The sequence below is a fragment of the Gekko japonicus genome, unplaced genomic scaffold (assembly GCF_001447785.1).
Source record: "Gekko japonicus isolate JY-2015 unplaced genomic scaffold, Gekko_japonicus_V1.1 scaffold54, whole genome shotgun sequence".
In the NCBI taxonomy this organism is placed as follows: domain Eukaryota; kingdom Metazoa; phylum Chordata; class Lepidosauria; order Squamata; family Gekkonidae; genus Gekko; species Gekko japonicus.
This window is the reverse complement of record NW_015167058.1, coordinates 1,267,452-1,280,031: the sequence shown is the minus strand read 5'-3', so window position 1 is coordinate 1,280,031 and position 12,580 is coordinate 1,267,452. Positions and strand designations below refer to the sequence as shown.

The following is a 12,580-nucleotide window of genomic DNA, read 5'->3' as shown; positions in this document are numbered from 1 at the left end:
TCTTACCATTTGTCACTTATATGGATACAACAGCAAATAATCTGGAGTGTGTTTTCAGTCCACTCCTCTGAAAGTAGCCAGAAGACTAAGTAAAATCCTAAAATAGATGTTGACAGGTTTAGACCTTTGTGCCATTAATCTTTCTGGCACTTCTCTGATGAACGGAAATATAGTCTTGATTGCACTGGAGCTAAGAATCCCATATGATGATCACAAGAAGTTTTGAGACCATGTCATAAATATTTATCATTACTAGATGCACTTCTTACTACTGTAATTACTACAGAAATCAATGTATGATTAGGATTTAATAAATTCTTTAAGAGTAGGGAAATTTACAGCAGTTGAGCAAAACTCAGCTTGGTTTTGAGATTAAAGCTGATGGAATAAATTCAAACCCAAGGAATTTTTCAAAGAAAAAAGCTTTTTATTAGGAAATGGCATCAATAACCAGAAAGTGTTGTTTGTTTTCATGTAGAGGGTCTCCAAAACTACTAAACTGATTTGCACTAACAAAATGTCACTGGGAAATTCATGACACCTCCGGAGCTGAGGATACAATTTACTCAGTTCGGTCAGACTGTTTTAGCCACTGGTCATAGCATACAACATAGCACAAGTGCTGGCTCCTGGCTGAATACCAGCCAATCATTTATTTAAAACCAGATTTTTTTAATGATTACAGTACAATGTATTTTGTAGAGGAAAACAAATCCAGCAAGATGTGTTGCTAACTCCAAAATAACAATAATGTTGCTAACTCCAAAAAAAGCAAAAAAACTCAATATTAGAGTTTGTAAATTAAAAAATCTGGTTTTGAAAGGTTATTTGTATTTAATGTTGTGACACAATGGGTAATTAAACGTAAGTTCTCAACTTGATTATGGCTACAGTAGTAGAAGTTAGGCTTATGTGGGATGTGTTGTTGAAGGTACTCCATCTTTCTGTGTTGTACCTCTGAGGATGCCAGTCACAGCTACTGGCGAAACGTCAGGTCCTACAATACCAAGACCATGGCCATACAACCTGGAAAATCTACAACAGCTTATGTGGGATCTTATGAATTCTGACTTTGGTTACCAAAACTGCTATCAGTAGAAATAATGTATTCATGGACCCTGGGATTCCATTTCTAAAGTCTACCAAGCCATTCCTGGATGTTTAGGTTCTACCAAACAGCTAGACTAATTTCTGCTACCCGGACTACTACGACATTACTTGCATAGCTTCCACCTGCGTCCTCAAAGCATATCATCAAATTGCATTGAAAGACAGGCAGAGAAATCAAAAGCTGAGAAGGTGATTGCATGTAGTTAGAAGGCAAAGAAAAATAACCAGGACCACAAAAGAGATTCAACAACAGTCATAACTGACCCTACTGACCCAACCCCTTGTAGCTAAACTGAGTATTTCTGACTTCAGTTTTGTTATTGCTCAGAATCAAAATGGGATGTTTTCATAATTTTGAAAAAAATTATGCAGGAGCTGTGGTGTTGTCGCAGAGGCTACTGTAATAAGTGTAAGGAAGGTCTTAGCCTCTGGGTAGGATTATTGGGAGAAAGCAGATCTTACTATATCCTGGACCCAGACCACAGAAGGCTTTAATAATAAGAGAAGGTCTACGCTCCAGCCCCTGACCCTATTGTTGTTACAGTTGTATCAAGAGAGAGGTACCATGACCACCTTCATAGCGATCCCCCTTACAGAAATGCCAGCTCTGTGGAATGTTTGACTAAAATTTATTACAGGCATCGATACAATATTCTTATCACAATTTATAGTCTCTGGCTTAGAAATCGATGCAGCTTTTAAATAATGGCATACTTAGAGCAATTTCACTCCGTGTTTTCCCTTTCAGTCTTAGGATCCTATATGCTTTATGGAAGTGGCTAGCTATCTTAACAACTTCATGACATGCCAAAATTCAACACGTGAAATGTTGTGTTTTCATGCCAGGGGAAGTTGCACCTGTTGAATCTTCATCAGGGAAAAAAACCCAGACACTCTATCTGTATATAAAAAGTGCTATTAAACATCATAATTACGAGTTATGAAGAAGATGTATGTTGCACGCCTGCCAAAGACAAGAAATAGCGATCTGACTTCAGTAACTGGGAAGATGGCTGGCCATATGCTCTGCTTGTATAAATTGACTGCATGCCATTGACTGTCGTGGAGTAAAGCCAACTTCCACATACATTTTCAGCTAGAATTTGGCACGACAGTCCCACTATAAAGTATCGACTGCAGTCAGACCTTCCTCTCCCTCTCTTGGTTTTCTGAAAAAGTGAACTCCTGCTGTTGTGGCAAAAAAGAGTCGGGTCAGCCATTACGACGTGTGGTACAGGCGCTGCGAGCAAATCCTGGGCATTGTACAAATGCATCCATCTAGAGTCCTGTTTAATGAGCTGGTAACAGCCGTTTGGGCCAGATGCAGCCACATAAAGTTCTTACTCAGCAAAGAGATAAGTAACGTATATATACCCCTTATATGCATACATATCAGCACAGTATAGTACGATTGCAACTGAAAGTCAGGAAAAAAACAAAAAGACATTAACCCAACAGACTGGCTGCCATGACAGTCAGGTTACTATGAGCCTTCGTCTGAGATTCAGTTTTGCATAGGATTAAGGTGTTCACTGCCACAAATCCATGGGATTCCCATTTTAAATATAATACTCATTGGGTTGCCAACCTCCAGATAGGACATGGAGATCTCCCAAAATCATAACTGCTTTTCAGGTGATGAATATCAGTTCCCTGAAGAAAATGGCTGCTTTGGAAGGTGGACTCTATGGCATTATACACTTCTGAGGCCCCTCCCACCCCAAACCCCTCCCTTCCCAGGCTCTTCCCCTAAATCTCCAGGTATTTCCGAACCTAGAGATGGCAACCTTAAATACTGAGCAACAGCAAAACTTACTAAACAATAATTAAATGGGGGTGCTTTCTAATTAACCTACTCTTTGAAAGTCTTGATGGATTAAATGGACTTTCAGGACTGGTGTCAGTGCATGTGTCCTACAACTTCACTGATTCAAATGGCTGGGCGAAACACTCAAAGCATTTGATTAATCTTGATAGTCAAGTAAGTAGCTGTGCTATTTATACTGGGCTAGGCTGGTTCACATAAAATGACCCTCAGGGAGCCCCCCTAAGCAACTCAGAAGCAAGTCCTATGTTAGCCAATGAGGCTGACTCCTAGGGGTTTCCGGTCATTGTATACAATAACTATGTTTGTAATGCCATTCGTTAACCTCATCCTGAATTACAAGAACAGAAGAAATCTCGCTGTCTTCACCCAGTCTGTTGAATTCCTCATGGTGTCTCATCCATGCCCTGGAGGACGGTGGGGGGGGGGCACTGTTCTGCACACACAAGTGAGTTATACACTCGGTGCCTTCAGTGTGGTGATGCCTTTAAGCTCCATGCACACTGCAACTTCATCTTGTTCTTCTTTGCTGTCTTCCAGCTCCAGTTGCTATTTAATGCAACAGCATTTTAGCATATGATAAAAACTGGCCATCAGGGTTTTATTCTTTATTTTTTAAAATAACAGTACCCTGGCAACAGAACAAGGGCGTGGGGTCTTGGTTGCTTGGGCCTAAATCTCTCTCAAATTTAAATTATTGCTACAATCCCATTAGGGGAAAGGAACATTATATGTAAATTATTTAGTCCTAATGGCTACTATCTATTTTCACTTTGGTTTACTGGTACATTTCTCTGGGATTAGGCATTTTCATTATCTCTGCACTATCCAAATTATTCAGGCTGAAACAACAAGTGACACACAGTCACATCGATGTCTTCTCTAATGTAACCAAAAGCAGCCACAAGAAATATCGAGCAAAAGACTGCAGAATTCCCCCACAATCCACAATGATAAAAAACAGGTTGTGGGGAGGTAATTTAGATGTGGGTCACATACGCAGGACAATCAGATGGGAATGCAGTGACAGAATAGACTGTGCCTCTTCAGGGTGCGGGAGACAGATTCCAGTTTTGTTTGTTTGTTCACATTAAAGATCCATGCAAACACAAACCTAGCATAGCAGGGAGGAGGAGGAGGAGGAGGAGGAGAAGAAGAAGATTGGATTTATACCCTGCCCCTCACTACCCAAAGGCGTCTCAGAGTGGCTTATAGTCTCCTTCCCTTCCTCTCCCCACAACAGACACCCTGTGAGGTAGGTGGGGATGAGAGAGCTCTGAGAGAACAGCTCTTGAGAGAACAGCTCTGTGACTGATCCAAGGTCACACAACTGGCTGCATGTGGACGAGTGGGGAAATCAAACCCGGTTCTCCAGTTTAGAATCCGCCACTCTTTACAGCAAATTGGCTACACTACCCCAAAGCAGGGAGCTATTAACACAAGAGAGCATTTCAAAATTTGATCCTCCATCTGCAGTCTGAAGTGATACGATCCATTGTCCTGCCTGCATGAACCTGGCCAAAGTAGGAAAACTAGAGGGCACAAAGCACAGCAGCCCATTCTACACCTCTTCTCCAAGTCAGCCAATCTAGACCCATGGCTAACTTTGGTTTTTTTTAAAAAACAAGCAAGGATTGCATGCCACATGTACTTTCAGCCTCACAAATCTTAACTCACACAGACAAACACCCCTGCTTTTTTGCTTCTTTGGAAGAGTTCTAATAGGCTGGATTTCATGTAGAACAGCCTACAGGAATTAGGTGGTGTCAGGTTAGGAGCCTAAAAGCAGGAGCTGAGGTGGAAGATATTTACAGCTCTGTAACTGATATACTCATTTTAAATGGCAAAGAAGCACACTGGTTGAAGCTCAAGAGGAAAAAGAATCAGTTGTCCCAAAAAAATATTTGCACAATTTACCTGGACATTAGAACTATTAGGTGCAAGCCACCTTAAAAAGTTGTGTAAAATTTCCTTCCCAGAAAGACCTTGTATAAGATTCTGCAGATTGGGGGGGGGGAGGCATGTAATGTTAATTTGCAATAATAAGGGCAGACTAAAAGGCTACATATAGGAAGATGCTGGCCTTACATTGCTCTCATGTTGTTTTCAGGTAGAAGTGGAATTTCCAGGACTTTGGTGTTAGAAAGTATGGTTTCATGACTGGTAGTAGAAACGGTTTTCCCGGTGATCCGATGAACCTGGTAGAAGGCATGGGGTCGCAGCAGGCGGTCATCTGCAGTCCCGATGAACAGCTGTAGCGTGAGCGGTTCACTTTCTAAGTAACCGTGTAGCTGGCAAGAGAACAGAAAGAACTCCAACTAAGCACCATACATATAAACTGCAAGGAATCTATTAAATTTTTTATAAGCAAGGGAGTCTAATTTAAGGAGAAAAACTTGTGACAGGTGCTTAGCAGGCCCCCCCTCCCCCTACTTTTTGGGTAACATAATATTGGAACGATAAAAAGGTACACTCAGAGAATGTCTCATTGTTCTGGATGACCTCAGGCACTTCAGTCGAAGATGGGCTTTGAACAGCACTGCATCACACATTCAGATATTTCATATAACAGCTTCCTATGAAAAAGGGGTTAACAACAATGGAGTCTGTGTTCCTCCAGAAAAGCCAGGCCAGCAAGACTGTAGAAACAAGAAGGACGTAGTTTCATCACTTCTTCTTTTGCTATATTTCAATCACATTGGAGGGTGTGTGTGTCAAGATCTTAGAAGCAGGATAACATTTTAGAGATGGAAAAATATCGGAGATGATAGAAAAAGTTCACTTTTGCGGAGACTGAACAAGCATGCTTTTAAAACATAGTTTCTAGCCCCAAGCCTCAAGACCTCCACCATGAGAACACGGAATACCTTTAACGTGATATGAAGCAAAGCCTCCCATACGATTTCTGCAAGCCCAGTATATACAGACTGGTGTCAAGCTGAAACCATTTCCTTTCAGGCCCTGCTGCTCTTGCTCCCCCGGTTCATCTTTCACTTTAAGAAAAACAAAAGTTTTTAGACTGCACTTTTGTATGGCAGTAGCACACAAGAGGCTTCAGCATAAGAAATCAGAACAGAAGATTGGAAGAGGCAGGGAAGGAAAACCTCATCTAAGTAGTTCAATCTGTTGCAGTGTCTGGCTACCTCTTGGCAAGCCGTACAACAGGCAAGATGTCTCATGTGTGCACATCACTAAGACTCTGCTCAAGGTTTTGCAAAATGTATTGCATGCAAAAACCCCGTTATATCTGGCACCACTGGTGCTCCTTCCATTTGCAATTTGTGAGAAGTGTTAGCTAGCAAAACCTGGCAAATGCACTCTGAAACTAAACAAATGCTAAGAAGCATTATCTTAACTGGCAAATCCTCTTGAATATGAATATGGCTGCCATGTGGGGGGGGGGGGACCAGAAGTTCCACGTAGCCACACTGGTCCACAGAAAAATCCAAAGACAAAATCCATGCAATGCCTTCTGTTAAGACCAATCAAAGTGACATAAAACATTGTGAAAGTTTTCAAATTCTCTAGAATTCTTCATCAGGCTGGATGTTTCAAAAACGGGGGGAGGGTCATAATAATAATTACATGCGGAAAACAACAACTGGAAACTTGTCAAGCCACATGGAGGTTACTTTTGGAGTGATCTCAAAAGCTGTGGGAAAGGGTGTGCGCTGATGACACTGCCACTCTGCTCCCCTGCTGCTACCAACCCTCACGAGGATAGAGCCTGAGTGTGAAGAAAGGCAAATGACATGGAGGAGGCTGCCTTGTGCTTATTCTCCTGCCCACAGTTCTCTTGTCTTTTTAAATTAAATTAATCAGAAAAAGGCTACATCACACCAGCAACTGTTTAAAGAATTTTCTCATAGCATATTCCTTGAAATATTAAAAACTAGCAGTAAAGCCCGTTGTGAAAGCTATACAACGAGATCTAGAAAGAGGCTCTGGGGGAGTGCTCTGGCTTTGGGCAAACAGTGTCAACTTGCTGTGGTGACCTCAGCGGGGTATAATGACAGAGTCCACTGTTTTCTCCAGAGGAACTGATCTCTGCTACCTGAAGAGCAGTTGTAATTGTGAGTGATCTGTAGCCCTCACCTGGAGATTGGCAGCAATTGTTACCCAGGACAAAATGGCTGGTTTGGAGGGTGGAGTCTATGGCACTGTACCTGTCTGAGGTCCCCATCTCCCCAGGCAGCTTTTAAAACATGATCCTGGGACCTACACACCACCAGACATTCCAACTGCCTTGCGGGGGGGGGGAGTATGAGGTGTGGAATGGAGTGAAGTCCAATCAGCTTCCATATGCAAAAGACCTTGAAGGTTCCATATGCAACTGACATTCCAACTGCTTTGCGGGGAGGGAGGTGAGTTTGAGGGGTGGAATGCAGTGAAGTCCAATCAGCTTCCATATGCAAAAGACCTTGAAGGTTCCATATGCAACTGACATTCCAACTGCTTTGCGGGGAGGGAGGTGAGTTTGAGGGGTGGAATGCAGTGAAGTCCAATCAGCTTCCATATGCAAAAGACCTTGAAGGTTCCATATGCAACTGACATTCCAACTGCTTTGCGGGGAGGGAGGTGAGTTTGAGGGGTGGAATGCAGTGAAGTCCAATCAGCTTCCATATGCAAAAGACCTTGAAGGTTCCATATGCAACTGACATTCCAACTGCTTTGCGGGGAGGGAGGTGAGTTTGAGGGGTGGAATGCAGTGAAGTCCAATCAGCTTCCATATGCAAAAGACCTTGAAGGTTCCATATGCAACTGACATTCCAACTGCTTTGCGGGGAGGGAGGTGAGTTTGAGGGGTGGAATGCAGTGAAGTCCAATCAGCTTCCATATGCAAAAGACCTTGAAGGTTCCATATGCAACTGACATTCCAACTGCTTTGCGGGGAGGGAGGTGAGTTTGAGGGGTGGAATGCAGTGAAGTCCAATCAGCTTCCATATGCAAAAGACCTTGAAGGTTCCATATGCAACTGACATTCCAACTGCTTTGCGGGGAGGGAGGTGAGTTTGAGGGGTGGAATGCAGTGAAGTCCAATCAGCTTCCATATGCAAAAGACCTTGAAACACTGGGCGGGACTGCACAAAGCAGCCAGTCAACCCAGCCAGCGTCTTCTGACTGACAGTTCAAGCGTCCATACACTAAAGGAGTGCATTTTAGAACTTTGGCACCCACTATTCAATTATATATAAGGAGAGATACTTTTAATGACAAACAGAATGAAAAGGGAGGGCAAGAAGCAGCCAGGCAGCTCTCCATTTTGCCTAGTTCCAACTGAGCTGGGTCCCCTTTCTTTACGGAACATTTTACTAAATTTTATTGTCATTACTATTGGGTTTTTAAGCACTCTGTAAACCAATGCTGTCTGAAAAGAGAGATAAAAATATAATTAATAACATAACTACTTAAATATTTTTTTAAAAAAACACCAAACATGAGATGCCAGCTCTTTCAACTCACAACAATATTTCTTAAATTTTGGAGGAAGTACTTTTTGTAACAGGAAACAGTAGGACTAAAGTGGGTGATGTGAGGAAATTCCTGAAAAAAGGTTATTATTCAGATTGGGTCCTGCTAACAAAACACTGCAAGTATTTTCACACACACATCCCTGAAATATCATATAAAAAGTCTGTTTAGGATACCACATGAATCTGTAAGGATAATGTTTCTTCTCACACATAAGTATTAAGAGTATTTACCTGTGGGGAAGGGGAAGAAATTCCCTGCTCCTAGCCCGCTGCCCATTGCCACTCTGGTGGCAGGGGAAAAAAATCACAGTCAGTGTGACATCACTTCTGGGGAAAATCTGGAAGTGATGTCGCTTTGCTCTAGGAGTCACCAGAAACTCTATGATTTTACCATAGGGTTTCTAGCAATTCCTAGCATAGAGTGATGTCACTTCCAGATTGTTCCTGAAGATGACAAAACGCTGTGGTTTGACAGCACCTTCCCCATGTCTCCACCCTACCAGACTCTTGCCAGTTGCCAGCTACTGGCTGGCAAACCTATATGGATTGGATCTCCTCTCTAATATTTGCAATGTTAACCAAGGTAAGGAGTGCGTTCAGAGTGTGAGGCAATTTCTTCTTTTTTGTGATTTAAAAATATATATATATACAGAAAGAAATACATCATAAAAGGCTAGAAGTAGAAAGATGAAAAGAAAGGAAGCATTATTCTGCATTAGCTCCATGCCCAAACAAAATTCTGTGGTGTGGTGTATTCGAAAAGGCTTGCGTGAATCGCCGCATGACTCTCCATGTTAAACTTCGAGCCAGAGGAAGGCTCCTCCGAGCTAACTTACTATTGGTAACAGCGACCAATCAGAACTGTGCCAATTCCCTGTGAGGGAAGAACTCTCATTGGACGTTATCCGCACAACCTCACTGGTTGGTTATTGTACAGAGGCATGCCTACGTTAGCCCGGGAATGTTTAAAAGGAGCCTAGCTCCCAATGTTAAACTGTTCTGGTTATGGCTTTTTAAAGCACTTGTTCGAACCTGCAATAAAGCTGATCACTATTGCTGAAATCACTCTCCGACTCTTTGTTAGTGGCGATCTAACATGTGGTGTGTTGGCAGAATTAGGATTCATTACCACAATGGCACCTAGATGCCAGCCTCCAGTTTGGACGTAGGGATCCCCTGGAATTACAGGTCATCTCCAGACTATAGAGATCAGTTCCCCTGGAGAAAATGAATTCTTTGGAGGGTGTACTTTACGGCACTGTACTCCCCTGAGGTTTCTGTCCTCCCCAGGCTCCAACCTGGATCTGGCAACTCTACCCTCCCCCAAGTTTCAAACACAGGAAAAATGGTTGGGGAGCCACAGAAAGCTCACAGTAAAAGAGCTCAGGCAGTGCACACAGCTTGAGCTGGTAGTGTTGTTTATAGAATTCTAGCTTATTTACACTACTGTTGCCAGATGACAAAACCTAGAGCTTCTTTTTTAAGCATTATTTTTCAGCTAGCTTCATTGTAGGTCTGGGACTTCTTAGACTGTCCTTTAAAAAATGTGTATCAACAGTAAGCAGTCTGTATCCTATCTGCAAGCGGGCATTAATTTATTATGGGAGAGACTGAAAGCATTATTTTTTTAATTAATTTTTGTGAACCCCTTAGAATATGGACTCTAGCCAATCATAACACTGTTACAGGATAAAAGGACTCTGTGGGCCAAATATTCACTCCAGACAAGTTGCACGGTCTGTAAGTGCTAATTTAATTCAAGTTTCTATAACTATTAGCAAGAGGGGAAAACTATACTCAAAACTGTAACTGTACACAAATATTATCATTTTTCCTCCTAATTTATTCCCTGAGAGAGTGTTGAGGTGTTTGGGGGGCACAATGGTACGTTCTGTGGTAAAGATTTATAGTGCTGTCCAAAAAAAGAGCCTATGTACCTTCTGAGGGTTCAGACATGACTTTTTTTTTTTAAGTGTTATATGAAAATACCTTTCCTTTTTCTTCAGGTTTGATTTCATGTTACAGTCTATGGTGGAATTCAAAGTAATACTGTGTGCTGGTCTCAGCTAACCACACCATTACCTCACTGGCTCTTAGAAGTCCCTCTAATCCTGTCACACTGGATGGCAGGACATGGCACATAGGCTCTCAAAGACAGGGCTCTCTTTCAAAATTATACCGTCCACGACCCTGACTTGAATGCCTGTGACATGAACAAACACTTCAACTACAACACTGAAATTACCATTAAACAGAAGTCCACCTTAAAGACTAACAAAATTTGTTTCCACATAAGATTCGTGATTCAGAGCTCAATTCATCAGATGCATGCAGTGTACCTCCACTAGAGATCCTTGCATTCTTAAAATTACAAGCAACAGAAAGGTGGGAGTGGGGATATGTTACAATGAGAGCCAGTACACAATCCCCCTGATAAAGTGTCAGACTCACAGCAAACAACGAAATACACTCTTGCAGGAAGGTTTTATTTTATTGAAGCCATGAAGTACTTAGAACATGTGCTGTTCAGAATGACACCAAGAGCTTGAGACAGGTATAATAAAGCAAGTTCAAAATAACATGGGCCAATGGATATGATTCCCGCGCCCGCCTTGAGGGCTCATCTCGCGCTCAAACCTTGAGAAAGCAACAGTTACAGCTGATTAAAGCAATTCTACTATTCTCACACTACTGTTCATTATAGACTAAGCAAAAGCCTTCCAACGCGAGCCACCTGTAGCCTTGCTGATAAGGTTCCTTCAAAGCAACACTAGCATACATGGAAAGGAATGTAGTTAATGATGAGCGCTTGAGGGTGAGGAGGGACATGCGCATAATAGTCCAAGCTAGTGAGGGAAAGTCAGAGGGGGGGGTAGACACATCTCATATGCATGGAGAAGACATATTGGCAGCTTGCTGACATAAAGTGAGCTCTGATTCACAAAAACGTATGCTGGAATGAATATTTTTTTGAATTATTAAGGTGACACTGGACTTCTGTTTCATTTTGCTGCCACAGACTAATAGTTAGGGTTACTTTTTTCTGGTGTCCATCCTCTTTTGGGCTTTTTTTTAAACCAAATGAAAATGTCCTCTTTTTGGATTGGAAGGTTAGGAATATTCCTAGTTAGTAGCAATTATCACAGTTTAAATAGTAGGGGTATTTAAAATGGGATTTGTCATAGTGATCACTTGTTTGAAGTAGTCAGTCGAGAAATATGTCCTCTTTTTTGCTTTTCAAAACATGGGAACCCAACTAACAGGGCTGCACCTTTGGAAAAGTTAAATCGTCATTTTATGTGAAGCAAGGCACAGCTTTTCCTGTCGCTTCTTCAACAGAACAATGTTGTGGCGGTACTAAGGGATGTGGTCTTTTGTAGGGCCCTTAAGATGGTATGCAGGGTGCTGCCAGAGTCTTTGGTCCTTGTTAAAGCACTACTTGGAAAGCACTACTGCACAATGTTGAGCTCTCCTCCTCAAGCGCCATATAGTTCACCAATATCAGTGCCTGTATCTGCTCCAGGGAAGTTCTGCCTTCTACTCCTAGATCAAGAGGATGAAATGGTGCCTTGCACACACACCAGAATACAGCAGAGCAGAGCAAAATATTGGCCTGCAAATCTTTTAAAATCAACATTCTTGCCTCAGGGAAAAAATAGTTCTCAGTCATTTGTTGCCTCACTTGTCCTCATTCCTTTCACTTCAGATTGATAGCAGATCCTGCCATTCTTCAGGCTACTAATTCAACACAGATGTCTGCTGACAGTGTATTACATACTTAGTTGCCCACTTATTTCAGGTCCAGAAGGGACAAAAAATAATTAATCTTTCCTAAACTGCAAACCAAAAGCCTAATTTCTGCATGTCTTTATTAGGGACAATCGTTACTGGAACCAGAGACCATACAGTGTTTTCCCTCTAAATGATCACCAACTGTATTGTGGTATTTATTTTCTGTATTATGTCACATAACCTGCTCCCCCATACCATCGGTTCACAAAACCAAACAGGGACCCACGGTAAGTAGGAAAACCAACATACAACAGATACCGTGCACAGATGAATTATAACCTATCATAAATAATTTTATATATATTGAAAAATATTATTACAATAATTTCTTCATACATATTAATCATCATAGTCACAATTCATAATATAAGAGAACAAA

General features: G+C 41.8%; 1 protein-coding gene across 2 annotated transcripts in view; it reads right to left on the bottom strand.

The window, feature by feature from the left end:
- The window catches only part of NFATC1 (nuclear factor of activated T-cells, cytoplasmic, calcineurin-dependent 1), a 214,503-nt gene that overhangs the window by 104,994 nt on the left and 96,929 nt on the right, over positions 1-12,580 (bottom strand). For both annotated transcript variants that reach the window (XM_015412488.1, XM_015412489.1), the window contains exon 4: positions 5,024-5,226. In XM_015412488.1, the coding sequence (XP_015267974.1) occupies positions 5,024-5,226 (203 nt within the window). The remainder of the gene's footprint in view (positions 1-5,023; positions 5,227-12,580) is intronic.